Raw genomic sequence first — 22,317 nt, 5'->3', positions numbered from 1 at the left:
CTACCAGATGTGTAATTCTTAATACCTTGTGCATGTTGTATAATTATCTTTCTTTATAAATTTCCAGATTTCCAATTCATTTTGTTAGCTACCTATATAGAGTATCATATATTAACAACTTCTACATATTAGTTTTTAATGCTGAAAGGATAACTTCCTATAAAGCAATCATTTCACATAACTTATTTTTTCTTTACATGGTATATTCAACACAAAGTATGGACAAAAACTTTGTAAATTTTGCCTCATTTATTAACATATTTTGTATGCTTCTTGTCCCTATTTTAATAATCTCATACAGAATTAAATTTAATGCTAGGATACACTAAATCATCAGCTTAATTAAGCATGGTGTACTATTTCAGCCAGAAATGACAAGAAAAATATTGCTTGCCAGCAGTTTCCAGTTCATGGAGCCAGTCATCAATCAACACAGCTGGCTAGCGTAAATTAGGAGAGATTAAGGGCTGTGCTAGGTGGTTGCATTTTTCCAAAACTAATTCCAGTGATGAAGGAGTCCAAGTGAGAGAATCTATATGTGCCTCAAACACTCACATAATCCAGAGCAGCATCAGTATTAGTGCCAAAGTAAATCTCATGTGAACTTCATCTCTTATCCAGACACTCTCACAATTTACATACCTTTATTATCTGCATTATAACAGCACTCAGAATGTGCTATGTGCTTTCCACATGTAGAGTAAGATGCAAAACTCACCTTGAAGAGTTCGCAATCCAAGATGATGAACAATGCACACAAAAGTGTGCCAGGATATAAAACAATCACTTTAAAACTATTTTAAATTAAGCATCACTTATCCTCCACTGCCCACATCGAGCCACTATCAGCCTTACTGCTCCTATCACTATATCAATACCTCCATCATTGGGTAAAGGAAAAACAGGAATCAACAGCGTTCTTTCCATGGACAGCAAAGGAGGTGCCACTAGGACAAACTATTGTGGAGGGAGAAGAAATAATTATGAAAGGAGTGAAGAGCCACTACCAGGCTCTCTGTTCATACAGGGGATAAACAGAAAAGCTACATTTGTCTCAGAAATTCACAAAGAAAGCTGCTGCTTCAAGGACCACTTACAGGTCAGAGGAACTGCTACTACCTCTACCTTGCCTTACCTTTCTCTACCCCACTTGAGGTGAGTACCTTAAAAAGTTAAGAGATGACTGCAGACAACAATCAAATTTTATTTCCTCAGGAACATCTTGAATTTCCTAAATTTAAACTGAAAACATACTTCCATACTAAGGAAAGGAAGTAGTAACGGTGAGGCCAACAATTTTAACCTTATAACCTTGTAGTTGAGGATGGTGACTTTAAAACAATGCAGGAAACTGAGCTCCATGTCTTTGAACTGCTATAAACTAAACTGCCTAGACACTACAATGACGGGCACCTCAAAAAACATATCTTGTAATTAGATACAACAAAAAAAAAAAAAAAAAGAAAAGGCAGAAGTGAGAGAGGGTGATTATAGCTGAAAGTCTAAGACAAAGAAGGGAATTATAAAAATTAAATTAAATTTTGCACATTGGAACAGGAAGAACTGTTCCATATGTAGGGAACAGCAAAAAAAAAAAACCCCAGAATGTTGAGTGGGAGGAGACCAGGCAGAGCAAGTATGTTGGGCAAAAAAAGAGGTTACAAATGTGAACAGGGGAAGTAAAAGCAGAGCTGTGTAGATTACTGAAATAAAATAAACGCTGCAGGGTAATTACTAGATAGATTATATATATACACATAAAATCTCTTCCATCATTTTGATATAATGTAATAACAATAAATAGAAAAAAAATCTTCTTTGCTCTCAATGGACAAGTGTGCTAGGCTTCAAATTTCATATTACAGTCTAACAGTTACCTGTATATTGACTCTTTCAATCACACAAGAAAGAACATGAAGAACATGCATCTTTGTGTCACATTCTGTGACTTCTTGAAGTAGCTGAAAGAGTAGAGTGAACATGGATTCCAGATACTACAATAAAAAGAAATTCAAAAACTATGGATTAGTTAGATTATCAAGAATACAAATAGAAATCTAAAACAGCAATTTTCTTATCTGCCTACAGCACTGGCCTGAAATTTCTCATGAACTTTTAGTGTGTTGCAAGTTCTGCAATATGTTGGTCTCGTATTTCGAAAAATAGTCTAATACATATTGACCACTCATAATCCAAAATTGAACTTTAAAAAGTTTCAGTACCTAACATGTACTAGGCTTGCATACGAATTCAAGCGTGGGACTAATTTCAATAAGCTTTGATCTCAGATTTAAATGTATTAAAATTATTTCAAAGTTTAAATTCCTAAAAGTTGGAAGCTATTAGCATCTCTGGAGGTAATGATATTCAGAGGCCACTTTATCTATGGGAAAATGAGGCAACTGCCTAGGGCAGCAGGGGCCAAACCTGAGCAGCGCTGTAACACTGTGCACCAGGTTACAATGCCACTCTCAGATTTGGCCTGGCTGCCCCTTTGTCATGACAAAGGAGCAGCTGGGCCAAACTTTAGTGAGTGGTGCTGCAAGGCCCCCTCTCTAGTTATGCTACCATAACCACCAAAAGACCAGGATACTCACTGCAATCACCCTCCCCCCAACCCCGAAAGTCCTAAGTGTGCCCTTCCCCACAATTTAGAGTGTCTATTCTAGTGGGTGGCAGGGATGAGTGGCACACAGAAGTTTTGCATAGGGCAGCAGATTCTCTTAAGCAGTCTCTGATAATTCGCTAGAGGTCTGGCAAAAGTTATAAACTTTGACAAAAACTTTTGTTTCCTAAAGTTATTAATAACGACATTTTTCTTACTTATCCCAACAATTTCAAAACAGCTAAACCAAAAATACCAAATGCATAATGCATGTAGACACAAGTGGTCAACAGTATAAATTATAAGATGATACTTTTTATAGCTCATCAAATATATCACACCAAAAAAATCTGAATTGAAACAGACAACAATCTATTTATTTATTTACTGCCAACACTATGTTCAAAGATAAACGCTGGGGAAATTTTGCTACATTCCTAATATATTGCATTACACCAAACAACCGCAACTAATATTTCTGGCAAAGGGTAGTTTAAGAAGCAGTGTGTGCAAGAAGGAGCTCTGAAGGGAAATCAGGTACAAGTGGAAGAGGTAATTTAGTAAAGACTGGCACCCATACTGGGAATAATGTTTAGTCTCAGATGTGTGGTAACTGTGGTAATGACAAGGTGTGTATCTGTGGGCAGAAGAGTGGAGTATATATGTATTGTCAGGAGGCTTTTCCTTGCTTCTGTGTCAGGTAAGATGTGTGTGTGGCAACCTTAACTGTTGCACAATAAAGTCTCTGTGCAATAACAGAATAGCTTTTTTCTTGTTATTGAAGTTAAATAAATACAGCAACTATTGAACAGTTTATTCTGAAAGGGAACTTGAATTGTGTTTCTTTCCCTCCCTTCCTCCACCCACACAAGCACTCACTCACATAAATGCCCTTACCGGTAAAAACTGGTCAGTTCTAAACTCGAAGTCATCTACAGGTGAACAACAGTTAAAGAAAAACTGAAGATTGAACACCATTATTACAATATCTTTGACTCAATCTGATATTCAATTGTTAGTGAGGCTACACAATTACTATTAAAATGTGAATTATTAATTATCAAAAATCATTAATTTCTAGTAGCTTTGAATAAAGTAATAATAAAATAGAAAATTGTAGTTAATGAAAAGGATATTTAACTTCAGTGTTGTAGCTGTCTCAATGCGGACCTGAAAGACAAAAATCAGGAAATACCATGTTGTTACCCTTATTAAATATTATTTTGATTATCTCACAGAAGCTAGTGTAATATTTTCAGATCTGAAATTGTTACGCTTTCACATATACTCTACATGTTTCCAGGGATAAAATAAAATTAATTTAACCCTATTAATACATATTTCTGTATTTTCCCAGGGTTTTTAGCTTTATATTGTTTATAAGGAGCAGTTTTTGCATAAATTAGAATTTTTCAGGATTTAAAAAATGACTACAAATTGCCAACAACCCCACCACCTGCAGGACCTACTCAGCATTCCCTACTCAGGCAAAACACTAAGTTAAGTCAAGTAAAGACTGCAGAAGTGGGCCCTATGGCTGTGATGAGAATTCTTGAGACAGAGGGGATCACCTGTCTCTGGGATGGTTCTCATGGGCTACCACCAACAAACCAACTACAGGGCCATGAACACCCTATTTACAAGAATTCAGACAATTATGAGAAGTAGCAGTCAAGGAAGCATTAACTGCAACCATGGCCACAACCAGTTACACTCAGCCCTACCCCATCTAGATGGTAAGACAGAAGTCCCCCATCAGTTCTAACCCCCACCGCTCCCAGAGCCTCCTGCCCACTGGCAGCCCTGCCAGTCAGCGCCTCCCCCTCCTCCTCCCTCCCGATCAGCTGTTTTGTGGCATGCAGGAGGAGGATCTGAGGAGGGAGCAGGAGGAGCAAGGGCATGGCGGGATCGGGGGGGGGGGGGCGGGCAGAGAAGGGTGGAGTGGGGGCAGGGCCTGTGGCAGAGCCAGAGGTTGAGCAGTGAGCACCCCCCAGCACATTGGAAAGTTGGCGCCTGTAGCTCCAGCCCCAGCCCCAGAGTCAGTACCTATACAAGGAGCCGCATATTAACTTCTGAAGAGCTGCATGTGGCTCTGGATCCACAGGTTGGCCACTCCTGCCTTAAACCATGCACTAGGCCACTGAGCACCACAAAAATCATTGCTCAATGCTACAGACTTCAACCTAATAACCAGCGTCTAACTAACAAAAGCTAGGTGTTTTTAGTGGGTTTTTTTTTGCTAGCTTCCCAAATGCCAACTGTCAGCTACTGGTATCCTGCTCTGATCCTGATCACATACATGGAAATAAAACATATATTTATTCTGTGGGACCTCGCTGCTGCATATGATATTGTTGATCACCAAACAAACTTGTCCAATCCACAGGAAGCTGCAGAGATGAAAAAAATGCCCTGATATGGTTTAAGACCTTCCTCTCAAACTAAATCCAGATAGCTATTGTTGGCATCAAAAACAGTAATGTAGAATCTCCTATGATTTATTCCTCTCCCCCTTATTACTCAACATCTATATGAAGCCATTAGGAGAGCTGGTAAGACAATATAAACTGAAGGGTCTGCATCATAGAGATGACACCTAATTCTACATCTTTTACATCAAACAAATAGCACCATTTCTCAGAAAGTTAAGTCAGTCCCTGCAGCCTTGGGGCACTCTGGGACTCGGGTGCCACTGAATGCCGAAAGAACCATGGAAAGTAGGATTTAGTAAGCATCCTTCAGTCTCGAGAGACTATGGGTATGTGCCCAGGAGAGGTAAAGAATTTACTCAGTTGGTTTTATGGCAGCCACAAACATGGCTGAAGAGACCCACTCAAGAGAGACAATCTCTGCTGCATCTGTCACATTTAAAGGTGATGTTTCGACCCTTTGGGGTCTGCCTTCTGCAAGCTCTTCTCCTCTACTAAGCTGGACTGCTTCCTCTCGTAACTCCAGAGACCTTTGTTAAGCTCTTGGTTCTAAAGGCCGCGGTCCTGAGTGTGATCTTCCCCCATTTGTCCACATCCATGTCCATTTCTTTGAGGTCTCACTTGCACACATCCTGGAAACACAATTTGGGGAGTTCTTTGGGTCTTTTTCCAGATGCCAATTCACCATAGAAGATGTCCTTTGGGATGTATCCATCATTCATTCGACACATATGCCCAAGCCAGCGGAGAGGTCTCCGTTTGAGGAGTGTTTGCATGCTGGCCAACTTGAGCACCTCAGCGTTGGTGACTCTGTCCCTCCAGGAGATTCAAAAGATTTGACGAAGGCAACGCATATAAAAGCTGTTGAGCCTCTTTTCCTGATGGGAGTGTAAGGCCCATGTCTTGCTCCCATACAAAAGTGTGCTGGTAACAGATGCACTATACGCACAGATCTTTGTGTGTTCTGCCAGTTTGTTGTTTTGCCATACCCTCTCATTCAGTTTAGGCATTGTTGTGGTGGCCTTTCCAATGCAGATGTTGAGTTCTGTTTCAAGTGAAAGGCTGACTGCAATAGTGGAGCCCAGGTATGTGAACTCGTTCACCACTTTAAGGTTATAGTTGTTGATCTTGATAGAGGGTGCTTCCTCAACTCCTGGGCATATTATGTTTTCTTTTTTAGGCTTATAGTAAGCCCGAAGTCTCAGCAGGCTTTGGAAAAACTGTCCATTTGAAGATGAGCATCTGTGTGGGTTATCACTGCTGAGTCATCAGCAAAGATAAGGTGATGGATAAGGGCCTCCCGATTCTTGGTTTTAGATCTGAGTCTTGCAAGATTGAACAGCTTTCCATTAGATCTTGTGTGTAAGTAGATTCCCTCATTTGAGGAACCAAAAACTTGTTTCAGTAGCAGGGAGAAGATGATCCCAAACAGAGATGAGATAAGTTCACAACCTTGCTTAACTCCACTACAAATCTGGAAAGTTCAGACACTGAGCCATCAGATTGGACTGTGTCGTACGTTTTCATGGAAGGATCAAATCATGCTTAAGAGCTTGGGGGGACGTCCAATCCTTTTTAAGAGCGTGAATAGTCCACTTTTACTGACAAAGTCAAAAGCCTTTGAGAGATTGATGAAGGTTAAGTAGAGGGGCTTATTTGTTCTCTGCATTTCTCTTGTAGCTGTCTCAGAGAGAAGATCATGTCAATAGAAGACCTTTCAGCTCTGAAGCTGCACTGTCTTTCAGGATAGATTCTGTCTGAAAGGGTTTGAAGTCTGTTCAGGACAACTCGGGCAAAGGCTTTTCCCATAATACTAAGAAGGGAAATAGTTGTTACAGTCGCTCCTGTCACACTTATTTACTGCAACTCATATCTGGAATGAAGCTACACATCTTTAAAAACTCCAAATACTGTAATATAAACCAGCCATCTGCTTAATTTAAATTGAAGCAAGGGAGATTTAGGTTAGACAAGGATTCCAAAAAACTGAACCTCTTTAGACAAAAGGCCTATTAATAGGCATCCTACAATTCAGAATTGCAAACTGCCACACCCTGTTCACAAAATACAGTTTTTTAATGTAGGAAAGGGTGACACCCCACCTCTCTTGGCCTCTGCTGGAAAGCAGGGAGGAAGAGGAAGTTACTCACCTTGTGCAGTAACAATGGTTCTTGGAGATGTGTCCCTATGGGTGCTCTACTGTAGGTGTTTGTGTACCCCTGCGCCTCTAATCGGAGATTTTTCGTAACAGTGTCCCGTTGAACCCGTGCATGTGCCCTCCCTTGTGGTCTGCCTCGAGGCTATTTAGCACTGCACAGGCAAACCTCCTTCCCCACCCCACTTCCTTCTCTACCACAGAGCCCTATAGAGAACTCCGAAGTAGAGGGTAGGAGGGCAGGTTGTGGAGCACCCTTAGGGATACACATCTCGAAGAACCATCATTACTGCACAAGGTGAGTAACTTCCTCTTCTTTTTCAAGTAGTGTCCCTATGGGTGCTCCACTATAGGAGACTCCAGAGCAGTACCCACCACTGGAGGCTGGGACTTTGGAGTGGAGTATTTTACTACAGAGAGTACTGTGGAGTCGAAGATGGTGCCAGTGGCCAAATCTTCAGTGATCACATAATGTTCTGCGAAAGCATGGGCAGAGGCCCAAGTTGTTGCTCTATAGATTGCTGAGATCGGGATATCCCTACGGAATGTGATTGAGGTAGAAACTGACCTCGTGGAATGCGTATGTACTCTGGACAGAAACAAGTTGCACCCTTGATAAGTGATTAATGAAACTAGAGACCCATTTGGATAGTTTTTGAGCCGATTATCACAGAGCTTTTCGATCTTTCTGTGGACAAAAGGAAGAGTTATGGGGATTTCCTGAAGTCCTTAGTCCTGTCCAAATAGAATGCTAATGTCCTTCTAATATCTAGCATATGCACAATTGTCTCCCAGTTGTCACAATGTGGTTTGGGAAAAAACAGGAAGATGGATCTGTTGATTCATATGGAAAGTGCAGAGAAAGTAGGGAGAAACTTGGAATATGGCCTTAGAAGTACTTTGTCTATTAAAAAAAAAAAAAAAAGGCCGTGAACAATGGATGTGCCATCAGGGCCGCTATTTCTCCTATGTGCCTAGCTGAGGTAATGGCAATTAGAAATGCTGTCTTCATGGACAGATGTAAGAGAGAACAAGTTGCCCTGGAGTCAGAGGGAGGTCTAGTCAAAACGCTGAGAACTAGGTTAAAGTCCCAGGCTAGAATGGGTGGTGTCACATGCGGGAAGAGATTCCTAATGCCCTTAAAGAATTTACACATTTGTGGGTGAGCAAACACCAAGTAGGAAGCCGTTTTCGCCACAAGATGTACCTCAAGGGACTGAGTGAGAGTTTAAAATGTAGTGCAAAATCAGAGGGAGGAAAGATGAGGTTGGGTCTGTGTGTTTGGAATGACACAAACTTGGAGTCGTTTCCAGTTTGTAGATAAGTATGTTGAGTGGTCAATTTTTGGTTGTGTTGTCTCTAAGCCTTGGAACTAAGAAGGACCCAAGCCTGGACGCGGAGGACCTGCGGATTGGGGTGAAGGGTCAGCCAATTGTTTTAAGAGAGCTTGTGAGGGATGGGCTGAACAGAAACAGGAGGTCATATTGCCAGGTAAGGGAGCCAGACTTGTCATGGTCAAGAGGGGCCATCAGAATAATTCTCGACTGGTCTCGCTGAATTTTCAACAGAATCTTGGACAGCGTAGGAAACTGGGAAAAGACCATACTAGTGGGCCCTGTCCCATGGGAAGATAAGGGCAACTCCCAGTGAATGTTTCCCCAGGCCAGCCCTGGAGCAGTAGCAAGGACCTTTCTTGTTCCGTTAAGTAGTGAAGAGATCCATAGTCAGGGTCCCCCAAAGGGTGGACATATCTTGAAGCACCTCTGAATTCAATACACACTCATTGTCATGAGAAAATTCCAACTGAGACTTCTGGCTGTCATGTTCTGTATCCCTGGTAGATAGACAGCTGAGATGACCACATTGTGATGGGTGCATCAATTCCAAAGTTTGAGTGCTGTCTTGTAGAGGGAGGGAGATCTGGGAACTCCTTGGCAATTTATATCAAACATACAGGTCACATTAAAGTCCATCATGACCTTTGTGTGTTGTTTTTGATGAAAGGCAGAAAGTGTGCACAGGCACTCCTGATAGCCCTTAGCCCCAAAAGAGTGATATGCAAGATCATTTCTGTGGAAGGCCATTTGTGTTGAACCTTGTGGTTGTGTAGGTGATCTCCCAGTGTATTAGGGAGATATGTTTCCCAGGGTGGTGAATGTGGGTAGCGAGGGGAACGCTCTCGCTTGTACTGCATTAAGGTTGTTGCTGATAGAGTCCAGTCACTGTACTGGGGTTAGTATGCTGCTACAATGAAGAGAACCGTTGAAAATACCCTGTGTGGAGCAGTCTGTACTGAAAATAATCCTGCCCCAAAGGTGAGCAGTAGGAAATCTGCTGTACGATGGTTGTATTGAGATATGGAAGTAGGCACCCTACAGGTTCACGGCTAGAAAGCAATCTCCTTGCTTTAGAGCTGGTCCTAACTGCTGTGAAGTAGGGCAATGTGACTTCTGAGTGGCGTGACAGGTGTATAGATGGCAGCTGATGCTGTAAGGTATCTTGTTCAGGCTCTCGACCTGCTCATCAACAGTGCTTATAAGAGGCAGTTTGAGATGTCACAGACTGAGCAATCTAGAGAGGTGTAGCAAAACAAACAAAACACACACACACACCTCAGTACCACTGTCATGGAGACTGGGCAGACAGCTATCTCTGCAACCAGTCTGGCTATTAACTGACTGTTTCTAAGAACGATCTGAATCTGTTCTTTTTGTGTTTCCAGTAATATTCCAGAAATACATTGGGTTTCACATAATTAATAAAACTGTATTTGACCATGACAGTTTGGTAATTTATGACTCTCAACAGTAATGTTGTCGACAAATACACCATCTTGCCAAGCCTGATTGTATGGAGTTGACTTGGCATCATGTTGCTTTCTTCATGCATTAACCACATCCACTATGATGGAGCTGGGTTGCAGATGTTGAAAACAAAGTCTGTCTCTTTGGGTAGAGATTTGGGTATTTTTTTGTTTTTGTTTTTTGGTTTGTTTTTTACACTCTGTTGCTGGATAATGTGATGGAGGCTGGTGTCTGCCAGATGACTTTGGTAGGATCTAGAACCGCCTCATTAATTGGGAGGACAATTCTAGATGAGTAGGTGGTATGCAGAATTTCCACCAATTTGTGATATGTATCTTCCACCTCCTGCACGGGAATCTGCAGCTCGTCTGCAGCCCTCTTGGTAAGATCCAGAAAGTTCTTAAAATCTTCACTTAGTGATGATGGGTGGACAGCACAGCCTCATCTGGGAGCGATGAGGAGAAGTGTGCTGGAGTGGGAGCTTCCTCTTCAGGTTCTTTTTCCTGTTCTGAAAAAGCTTCCTCTTGCCCTGGCTTAGGTGTTCTGGCCAGCTAGGCCGTATCAAAGCATCTGGTGGACTCTCCCTGAGAGACACTGGGGATGGTCTCGACATGTGTGTGTATGTGTCACCCAAGAATTACAATATGGCCTTGGGGGGGGAAAGGGAGGAAGGCGGGCATGGGCGGTGGGCTTACCTCAGGGGGCCTCTACCACGATTGTAGGTTGGCTTGATGGAATTGGGGAGGACTCTTGTAGTGTGACAGTGGGCTACAATGAGGGGCCAGGGAAATGATCTCCTCCTGGCCAGCGTCAGATTCTTCAGTGGGTAAGGGTGGTGCTGACTGGGGTATTGGAAGTATACAGGACGGTGCCAAGAATGATTCTGGATGTGCTCGATACCAAGATCCTGGTACCAAGTAATGGGGATTGCGGTTCTTCCCCAATCATCAGGTCTCCAGGGTATCAGAGCTCATGCAGTACCATGGGTTCATTTGGTACCACAAAGGAGTGTACGTGGTATGTTGTCAGTACCGATAGCTGGGCAGAGCACTCCCTAAATGAGAATTTTGTTTTGCCCAGTACAGAAAGTTTGTTGGTGCCACTATTTTAGAGATGGTACGGTAATTGTCTCTCCCTGGGTACTGAGGCCACAGGTCTCCAGAGTATCAGAGCACGTGTGTTACCATAGGCTCATGTGGTACCTCAAAGGAGTATCTGTAGTATGTTGTCAGTATCGATGGTTGGGAAGGTGCAGAATACTTCCTGGGGGGAATTTTGTTTCACCTGGTACCAAAGGGTTTCTCTGTGCCGCTCTTTTAGAGATGGTACAATAATTGTTCCCTCTCTTTAGGGGGTGCTACCGTTGCCTCAGCATGACTGTGGAAGCCCCTCAAGTGTCTCTCTCAGATGGCTCTCTCAGATCTTGGGAGACAGACCAGTCCTTGCTTACAGACAGCCCCCCAATCTGAAGCAAATACTCACCAGCAACCACACACCACACAACAGAACCACTAACCCAGGAACCTATCCTTGCAACAAAGCCCGTTGCCAACTCTGTCCACATATCTATTCAGGGGATACCATCATAGGGCCTAATCACATCAGCCACACTATCAGAGACTCGTTCACCTGCGCATCTACCAATGTGATATATGCCATGTGCCAGCAATGCCCCTCTGCCATGTACATTGGCCAAACTGGACAGTCTCTACGTAAAAGAATGAATGGACACAAATCAGACGTCAAGAATTATAACATTCAAAAACCAGTTGGAGAACACTTCAATCTCTCTGGTCACTCGATTACAGACCTGAGAGTGGCTATCCTTCAACAAAAAAGCTTCAAAAACAGACTCCAACGAGAGACTGCTGAATTGGAATTAATTTGCAAACTGGATACAATTAACTTAGGCTTGAATAGAGACTGGGAATGGATGAGTCATTACACAAAGTAAAACTATTTCCCCATGTTATATCTCCCCCCCCACCGTTCCTCAGATATTGTTGTTAATTGCTGGAAATAGCCTACCTTGCTTGTCACCATGAAAGGTTTTCCTCCTTCCCCCCCCCCCCCCGCTGCTGGTGATGGCTTATCTTAAGTGATAACTCTCCTTACAGTGTGTATGATAAACCCATTGTTTCATGTTCTCTGTGTGTGTGTATATAAATCTCTCCTCTGTTTCTTCCACCAAATGCATCCGATGAAGTGAGCTGTAGCTCACGAAAGCTTATGCTCTAATAAATTTGTTAGTCTCTAAGGTGCCAAAAAAAATCATGAGTCTACTAGATGCTGGGGAGGAGGGGTGGAGGAATGCCTCCAGACAGGACAGAATACTGAAGTTCTTTTTTTTCTCTCTCTCTTTTTATTTTATTTTTTTTAACCCAAAGGAATAGAATAAAATAAAGAAACACTAACCTAACTACTTTTAAGGAGAATACAGGTAACAAAACAAAACACTACTTATGCTAATGACACAGATAAGGAAGGGATAACTGCTCATTCCATCTGAGGCCAAAGGCGGTTGAGAAGGAAGTGATGGGGGTTCACCTGTGCAGTGCTAAATAGCCTTGAGGCAGACCACGAGGGAGGGAGGGCACATGTGCGGGCTCAACGGGACACTGCTACCAAAAAATCTCTGATTAGATGCGTAGGGCACACACAAACCTACAGTGGAGCACCCATAAGGACACTACTCGAAGAAGAACTGAGACACACCCTCAAGGAAGGGCAGGTGCTAGCCAAAATAGCAGTAGTCCATCACTGGATTGCCCCACTGGTGGAATAATAACTTGGTGATTGATTTCAGCAGTGACCACTTGTGTCTACTGATGAAGTGTCTGCTGAGAAAGTCGACCAAGTTTTTGCTGGTGCCTGGGAAGTTCAAGATTAGCGTTATACCATGGAGAGAACACTAGCTTCATAGCTTGAATGTGTCCTTGCAATTGGGGGGTGGGGGGCAAGGGAAGAACAGGCACCACCTTGTTTATGTAGTACATCAATCGATTTATTGTCTATCAATATCTGAGTGCTATAAGACCAGGAGGAATACATATGACCTAATAGCGTGAGGTAAATCCACATCATCATAGCTAGCTGTGATAGTATGGTTTCAGTAACGACTGAAGTGAAAGGAATCTGCCATATGGTAAGCATGGGTTTGCTGTCATAGAATCTATCCTGACCTCTATGAACTCCATCGTCTGTGATAGGAAAAGACAATTTCTCATAGTTCACCAGGAAGCCCCACCATGTGAACAGAGAGAGGACATAGTCAAGGGTTGTCAGAGTTTCCCAATGTGTTCTGCCTTTTATCAGTCTGTCTATATACTGCCAGGTGTGGATGTTTCCTTAGGTATGCCGCCACTACCATGACAAGGCATTTTGTAAAGATAATCAGTACCTGCAGAATTCAAAAGACAGTGCCTTGTGCTGGTAATGGTTGGCCCCACAGTAAATCTCAGGTGATTACTATGGGCCAGGTAGATGGCAATGTGACAATACACATCCTGCATGTCACGAGATTCAAATAAATCCTCAGCCTGAAGCGATCAGATAATGGAAGTAAATGTGAATCTGAGGGTACATATTTGTTCAGTCTTCATGTCTAGGATAGGACACAGATCCCCTTTCTTCTTTGGAATAAGAAAATATTGGCAAAGACTTTCTCCCCTTGTACTCTTGAGAAACATCTTCTACTGCTCCTAGTTGAAGCAACAAGGCTACCTTTTTTGGTAATAAGTTGTTATTAGAAGGATCCTCAAAGAGGGATGGGGAAAGGGATAGGCAGGGGGCAAGGAAAAAAACTGTATGGAGTTGCCATAGACAATGATGTCCAGCACCCATTTGTCAACCAAAATCTTCAACAACACCAGATGGAAATGGGTGAGGTTTCTGAAGGTCAGCTCTGAGATAGTTCTCACATGGCTCTTGACGATCTCATCAAACCTGCTGCCTCTGGGAGGGAGGCTGATGCATGATGGAGGATGACCATAAAGACAGATATCTCATAGAGAAGCATGGTCTCTTTCTGAGTGGCTATTCCAGTTAGCGACCATGGAAATAAGATGGTGGTCTCAGTCTTTGAGGTGGCTGTTACCAGAAAGGTTTATGGTATGGCATGAGAGTGTAAATTCCCTGGGATCTAAGGGTCACCCTCGAATTAATAAGGGCATGGAGTGCCTCATCCATTCAGATGTTGAATAGGATCCAGGCCCTCAAAGAGTACAACCTCAATTGTCAGCTAGACCTGTTTTGGGATTCCAGACTCCTGTTACAAGGAAGCCCAGAGCATTTTGACTGCTGTGGTAGTCATGGACTGAATGGCTGCATCAGACATGTCCATTACTACCACTACTGCTCTTTTTTTTGCCTCACACCTGCCCTTCCTTGAAGGTGTCTCTCAATTCCTCCCTGCATTCCAGCAGGAGCTAAGAGAGGAAAGATGTCATCCTTTCCCACATTAAAAAACTGTATTTTGTGAACAGGGTCTGGCAGTTTGCAATGCTGAATTATAGGATGCTGATTAATAGGCCTTTTGACTAAAGAGGTCCAGTTTCTTGGAATCCTTGTCTTTTGGAGTCCTCTCGGTGGACCTGGTCTCTTAGACCGCAGAAATGACAAGAGAGACCCTGGTGTTGGATACATGTAGAACTGCTCAAAGTTCATACGTGGGACTTGGTAGCGCTTTTCTACTCCCTTTGAAGCTGGGGAAGAGAGGCCAGGGCATGGCATAGCCCCTTCCCTAGGTCCAATATATCCTCACTGATTGGAAAAATAAGACTTCTCGGCACCGAGGAGCTAAGGTTATCAAACAGCTTGTGCATAATCTCTTGGATCACCATTGCCTCAATGGCCAAGACTTTAGCTATTCTTTAGAGAAGTTCTTCAAAGGCATGAAAATCATCGATGGCCGGTGTCAGGGCCAATGTGACAGCTTCACCAGGGAGGAGAGGGATTCTTTTGGCAGGCAGGCAGAAGGTAACTTAAGTCTCTCTCAACCCACCTTTGCTTCTTCACCAGAACTCCTCCAGTTTCGATGAAGGTGCTCTACCTACCAAAGCCAATGAAGACTGGGACTGCCTCTTGGGACATATGAAGGGGCTCCACTCTGGGACTTAATGCATCAGGAGCCTATGATGGAGTTCTTCTGAGATAACCATCTCTCAGGAGAGGGTTCCATGCTTGAAGTGAGATAGAAGAACAACTTGGGGTCACAAACCACAAGTACCTTTCCAGAAACAGCAATGCAGCTGGATGTAGTTCCAGCGCCGATGTTGTTGGTGCCAGTACATACGATATCAGTTCTGATGGCAAGAGGAGTTGTAAAAGTGGATCCTCTAAAGTGTACCTCTGTATCAGAAATGGCTTAGTGGTCATTCCAGAATCAGTACCAAGGAGTATCTCAGCACGGTTGTTGGTATTAGTGCCACAGGTTCTCAAGCCTTCTTCATGAATAGTGGCTTGCTACCATCCCTCAACATTGTACAGGATTTAGAGGGTTTAACTCTGGCCCTCAACTCCTTGAGTAATGGTCATGTTGACCTGTTCTAAATTGTGTTTTCTTGCAGTATGGGAGCATCATTCAGCATCTGAAGAGGACAGCACTGAGGGCCTCTGCTTGGGAGATGGTGCCAAGGTTGATGTGGTCACAGCACTGGGGATCCTGGCAACAGTGCCAATAGTCTTGGCATTCTTAGCTTTCTGCTCCTTGCTGGAGACAAGGCAGGGTGACTAGCAGCTAGGGCACTTATCAAATATAATCTCCTTGGCCCCAGTTTGAAGGACAACTCCTCTCCAGAATCAGATGTGATCTCCAGGGATTGCTCCAAGAGGTTTAGTTTGACTCTTGTATCTCAAAATTTCTGGGTCCAGTATGAGGAGCAGCAGTAGATGGAACACCTATCAGGAATATATTCCTCCTTGAGGCAGAAGAGGCATCTGCTGTGTACATTAATTAAGGGCATCAGATCATCTCAGGGAGGACACGGTTTAAATACAGTGGGTTTAGAGTCTACTCTTAGCAATGGAGTTGGCATGAAGTGTCCACATTGATAAATGAGGGCATGCAGGGGATGGGGTGTCAACGGATTTACATAAATTTGGCCCTCAATTCAAAAATATTCATTTAACAGTGATAATTCATGATAAATATTTTAACAATTTAATAACTTCAGTTTGCATAGAAGTTTTTAAAGTATTGACAAATTGCAGATGATGTGTGTGCACCTTCTCTTCAAATCTGTTCTAATGAAGTAAATTAAAAATATATGTTTCATTCACTATAGCATTCACGATTCATGCTGGAAGAGAGGAGACCTTTGGAAATGATCGTATGTAATCATGTGAAATCTTAACTATTGCATTTCCTGGCTTGAATGCTTTGCACCATTAATTTTCTATAAACAAAGTTTTTGACTTATTTCCGAGTTTTTAATGAAAAAAATTAAACACATTTTATTTGCCTAGAACACCAAAACTGAAACAAGGTTTTCATTCATCTTAGCTGCTAATCTCAGAGTCTTGGCTATATCGGTACCCAGGAGCCAGAAGTCACCACTTTTATGTATATGATCTAAAATTCCACATACAAGTGAGGAAACAACAACACTTTTCTTTTTTTAAAGCCATCCTGAGATCTGTTTAAACAATTATTAAAAATTTACTGTGCAAGCATCTAATCCTAACATTCAAGGCCTTGAACAACTCCCCCACACCTTCAGTCTGTTCTCATTTCTTCAATATCAAGTCTGACTCCCTTCAGTCTACCAATGCCTTAAACATCATTGTATATATTGCTGAAATAAGACTTTTTTTCATACCTGTCACTATTTCATTACTAACTAATTTAAGAGTGATGTAAATAGTATTTCAGTGGAAACTGCCAATACTGGTGATGTGAGTTAAGACAAAGAATGCATTCCATTGAAAAAACACATTGAAAAGCAGAAATTTCCAAAACTGTTGTAAGATTAGATCATTTTAAATAAGCAATTTTAAGATGGTTTAACTGTAAACCAAAAAGGGAATAAAAATAAATCTTACTTACAAATTTTAAAGCTAAAGCTTTCTTACATATTCAAATAGGAGCCTAATTCTCTGACCCCAGTCCACATCAGACTGTCAATGACAACAGCTTGAATTAATATGCAAACTAGATACTATTAACTTGCGTTTGAAGAGAGACCGGGAATGGCTGGGTCATTACACATATTGAATCTATTTCCCCATGTTAAGTATCCTTATTCCTTCTTATCAACTGTCTAAATGGCCCATCTTGATTATCACTACAAAAGTTTTTTTCTCCTGCTGATAATAGCTCATCTTAATTAATTACTCTTACTCCACTTTTTTATGTTCTCTGTATGTGTGTGTGTGTATATATATACACACATATCTTCTTACTGTATGTTCCATTCTATGCATCTGATGAAGTGGGCTGTAGCCCATGAAAGTTTATGCTCAAATAAATTTGTTAGTCTCTAAGGTGAAATAAGTATCCTGTTCTTTTAACAGCTTCCTAGTGAACTGTTAATTGCTCTTTATTATATTTAAGATACTTAAAATATTTTAGTGGTTTATTCTTGGTAGCTAGATGTAGGGATAAGAAAGAAAATTACTTATAGTAAGTGTTGTTCTTCAAGAATGTTGCTTCTCTATATCCATACTTCTGAGGTTAAGGTGTCTGTACTGCAAGCCACTGCAATCTTCTGATGAATAGAGTCTATTGGGGCATTTCCCTTCTAGTCAGCTCCTGCTCATGGAGGGCTGAGGGTATAAAAAAGCAAATGGCCCCATATGCCCTTAAGTTCCTTCCACTAACTCAGGGATTCTCCTAAAGCTCTGGAGAAGCGGGGAAGGTGAGCAAAGAGTGTGAATATGCTAGCTCAAGATTCTGGAGGAACAAGAGTTAATGGCATGTAACTTCTCTTTCTTTAAGTGGCCTCTACACAGTGAGGCTTGTGGGAGGTTAGCAAGCACCATAATGCCCAGTAAAAGGCATTTTAAGCAAGGCAAGGACTGTAGACCTGCCAAAATGAGCATCAGCACTGGATGGCAGGTCAAGAGGATTAGAAATGACTGATTTCACTGTCTCAGATCAGATCTCAGATGAGAGATAAAATTAAAGCCCATATACTGCTTCAAAAGCAGCTTTGCAAAATTCTATGACAAAGGCATCCCTTTAGATACTGCATCTGAACTTAATTTACTATACTTTGATATCTCCTGGAAAGGTGAACACCTGGCAATGGTGAGAATGATGAAATACAAACAGGTTAGTGGCCTGAAAGAGATGGAAATTGAGCACGACACTAGGCTGGAAAATGGGATGGTGACATGAGTATACAGAGGCCACTCAAAGTAATTAATTATTCACAGTTGAATAATTACTTCTTGACAGTTATCTAGAATAACTAGCAAATGAGACATAATATAAAGCAAGGCTATTTAAGTTGTTGTAATTCTAAAATACCTACTTGAGATGAAACCAAACCTTCCCCAAATATTTTTGCAATAAATGTAATCCACCTTCCGTCGAACACTACTTTTCTTAAGCAACTATTTTTTTGTCCATCCTGAGAAGTTGTGCACAGTGGTTTTACTGCACCTGCTCTACAAAGCAAAAAAATATTTCTCTAACCAGAGAAATTCCCATATACCCAACTAATCTACAATATACTGATCAGATGCAATTACATAGCACATATCAGATATGGTAAAAGGGGACACATTCATTAAAATGAAGAATTAGAGTGTTTAACAGAGGAATGTAGTGATGAAAGCAATGGATACATATTAAATATACATAACATACAAGTGATAGGCCTACTCAGTTCAATTCTGTTATTATGAATCCTGCAATTCAATCTAACCTTTTATAGATGGGACAGGAAAGCAACTTTCTAAATTCTAGCATTTGCAGTGCTTGCTGAGCCACCCAACAGCAGCTTCATCAGAACAGTGAAGGGCCCTTAGGCCACCATGAAATCTTGTCAGTTGACACTCGTCAACAACATGCACCATTGACTGATGGAGGCCAAAATGATTATGTGGATCATCATACAACCCCCATGAGTAGACGTTGGATGTGAATATTCCTTGGCCAGTTCGGAACCTGATCGCCAAAGGTGACATGGCAGGTCAAATCCAAGTGGCTGAACAGTCAGATCAGCAACAAGGAAACAATTCTAAAAGTCTTTAGGTGACCAGTCAATGCACCATAACGTTGCTGCTGACAGATTTTTATCTGGCAGTTGAGACCACAATGGCTGCCTCAATGTGAGTTGTGCTCTGGGGTAACTGAAAATGTCCTTGTACAGTGGGAGACCTGGATTGGCATGCAGCTTTTCCACCAGTCTAGCTGTAGACTCTTTGCATTTCCCTGAGCTAATCAAAGGAACTTAAGGGAATTTGGGGCCACTTGCTCTTTTATACCTTTAGGATCCTCCATTAGTGGGAGATGACTAGAAGAGAAATGGTCCCAATAAAGTCTGCTAATCAGAATAAAAGGAATTCAAAAATAAAGACAGCATTTAAAACAATAATCTAATCTACTACCAACTAATCTGCGTGGGGAACTGACTGAAAGCATCCCTGTAATTTACACCTTACACACTACTGTAATAATCTTTGTACAAAATATGCCTTGTGAGGTATCATTTGAAAACTAATAACTGACTGGTGAAGAATATCACAGTGAAATGTATATAGCAACAAGTTATGAATTCCCCCCATATGATGTTACTAGCATATGTTCAAAACCATACAGCCCTGCCTAGATAAAAGTTGTTTATTTATTTATTCCTTAAATAAAGGAAGGTGTGTTTACCTCAGTTTAACCAGAAGTAGTAAACATGGTTCTCGAGACAGCGGGGGAGGAGATGGCAGGAAACAGAACAATTTGGATTTCAGAAAACACACATGGTAAAAGAAAGAGCATGGAGACTCCTATATCACCAGACTCCATGTTGCCTTCTATACTGCTTGAATAAACTTTACTTTGAAGGGTAACCATCAGAAAAATCCACTTAAAAGATTCACTGGACTATAACAGAAAGGGGCAGAGAACCCCAATTTCACTCTCTTTCACCTAAGATGACAAAGGCATGAGCCCTTTTGGGCCTCTGGGAGAAATCCAGACCAACGAAAGAGTAAGTCGCTATCTTGCTGCAAGATTGTGGGTGAGAAAGCCATTTTAAACAAAGCCTTGAACCAAAATTTGCCAGATGAAGTTTTAGACTTTTAGCCGTGTTTTCACTTTTATTTGCTTGTAATCACTTTTAACTTAATCTCATACTTGAATTCATTTAAAATCCTATTTTATTTGTTAATAAACTTGTTTTTATCTTTAATAAGACAATCCAGTGCTGTGCTTAAATTGAACTGTTTTGTAACTCCAGTTAAAGTAGCAAACTGCGGAATATTGTCTCCTTAAAGGGGCAACAGATCATAATATCTGAACGGTTGAAGAAAGGGCTGGACAGTGCAGAACACGTTTTTGGAAAGTTTGGGACTGAGAGTGTGTTGAGGATGTCCTGAAAGCAGTAACCAAGGCTGGTGGAAGCCACTGTAACTGGTGTGTTGCTGATTGGCTGGTAGGCCAGGACTGCAACTATACATAGACACTCAGGATCTGACCTGAGTTTGGCTGTTTGTGAGCAGCCCAGGTTGGGACTACAACAGCAGGGCATTGTGAAGCACCCAAAGTTGTGAGACAGTAGTGACAACCCCTTATTGGTCTGGATTGCACCCCAGAATGTGACAGGAATATCTCCCTTAAATAGAAACCTGGAAATCTAGTGTGAAGGGCACTGCTGCTGAAGAAAAAAAAAGCAATAGAGTGGATTCAGTGAACATCAGAATTTCATTGCAAGCAGTTTCTGTCAGTTGTGAATAATTTCTGCTACAATAATTTTTGAGTATATGTTATGTTTGTCCGATAGTTATTGTTATTTACTGTCTGAGTATAAAGAGTTAATTCAGACAGGAATTGGCTACACCTGTGCAGGAAGAACCATAATGGTTCGGGAAACCAGCTGCTCATAAAATACTTGAGACAATGCACAAACCATCGTTTTGAAGTTCATTACCCTTGGGAGCTGGTCAAACCAGTCTGACCAGGCTCAAGGGACACAGGAGAAAACAAAGAACTTGGCTGGACTTAAAGAGAGACCCTACCTGAAGAGAGAAGACTGGGATATTGAGTTAAGGTGAACCAGACTCCAGAGGTAAGATAAGTGTACCTAGTACTTCAGCTAAAGTAGCTCTGCATGTAGACCTTTCATTGTGTTATAATCCTTTTTTTCCCTTATGCTTTGCTGTGTTCCTACCATTAAGATTAAACAATCTTAAGAACGCTGTCTGGTGTTAACCACTGGTCACAGTACCCTGATGAATTTCTGGGACTGAACCCAGTCAGGCTGGCTGAGCAATCACAGTTGGTGCACACGGGGCTGTAGCCTGGAGACCCTGTCTAAGACTAGGAGAACTGCAGACTCCTCCCCAGAAAAGGTAAGGGCATGAGGCATAACACCTGAGAGGCTGAACTCAGACAGTCAAAGAAAGGGACAAAGGCGCAGCTAGCCCTGTAACCATCATGTTAGAAAATGGGAAAAAACCTGCAATGTTTTAACTTACAGCCTTCAATTACAGCATAACATTGGTAATGAAACAACTACATTACAGTGAATACAGATATTCAATAAAGATTCCAGCACTACATGATGTTTATTTATCAAACATTCTGATCTACCTGTTCCTATTAAACTTCTCACAAATGAATGACTTAAATAGTAACAATATAACGGTAGAAGACTGATCAAAGATGTGAGTTATCAAACTAATTTTTCTAGAGCAAATTGCTACCTTCTAGTATTTTTAAGAAAAAGCACCATTTTTAAAGACATTTGTGTACTTTCAAAGCTGGTAGCTCATTGAAGACATGAGACAAGTTATGTATACAATTTATCAAACTCTCCATCACAAACACCACTATATTTTCAATTAATTTGCAGAAAACTCAGTGAAAGCCATAATCCAAGAAGTGATACAGTAATACACTGTGAACTAGCTATGTAGCCTTCTCTGTAGCAATACCATCTCTCAAGGTAGTGTTTGTAAAAAACACAGTTGTGTAGCAGAACACTGTACCAGAAGGTATGAATAATACCACACAACTCTATGTAACTAGTATTACAGTGTGTTTGTCAAACAATTTGTGAACCAAACAGGTTCACTGAAGTACAAAATAGGTGTGCCTCAACAATCACAAAACGCATGTATATTGATTAGCTACTTAGCAGGAGAGAGAGATGCGTATAATTAATA

General features: G+C 41.6%; 1 protein-coding gene across 8 annotated transcripts in view; it reads right to left on the bottom strand.

Moving 5' to 3' along the window:
• Positions 1-22,317, bottom strand: part of IPO11 (importin 11) — a 277,976-nt gene that overhangs the window by 153,189 nt on the left and 102,470 nt on the right. For all 8 annotated transcript variants that reach the window (XR_006281719.1, XM_038401357.2, XM_043515249.1 and 5 more), the window contains 3 exons: positions 3,742-3,775; positions 3,503-3,543; positions 1,878-1,994 (listed from right to left, as the gene is read on the bottom strand). Coding sequence is in view for 7 of the 8 variants with exons in the window: in XM_038401357.2 (XP_038257285.1) it covers positions 1,878-1,994; positions 3,503-3,543; positions 3,742-3,775 (192 nt within the window). In the remaining variant the exon portion in view is untranslated. The remainder of the gene's footprint in view (positions 1-1,877; positions 1,995-3,502; positions 3,544-3,741; positions 3,776-22,317) is intronic.

This window comes from Dermochelys coriacea, chromosome 5 (genome assembly GCF_009764565.3).
Source record: "Dermochelys coriacea isolate rDerCor1 chromosome 5, rDerCor1.pri.v4, whole genome shotgun sequence".
In the NCBI taxonomy this organism is placed as follows: domain Eukaryota; kingdom Metazoa; phylum Chordata; order Testudines; family Dermochelyidae; genus Dermochelys; species Dermochelys coriacea.
The sequence above is the reverse complement of the archived record's forward strand: the minus strand, read 5'-3'. Positions and strand labels throughout refer to the sequence as shown.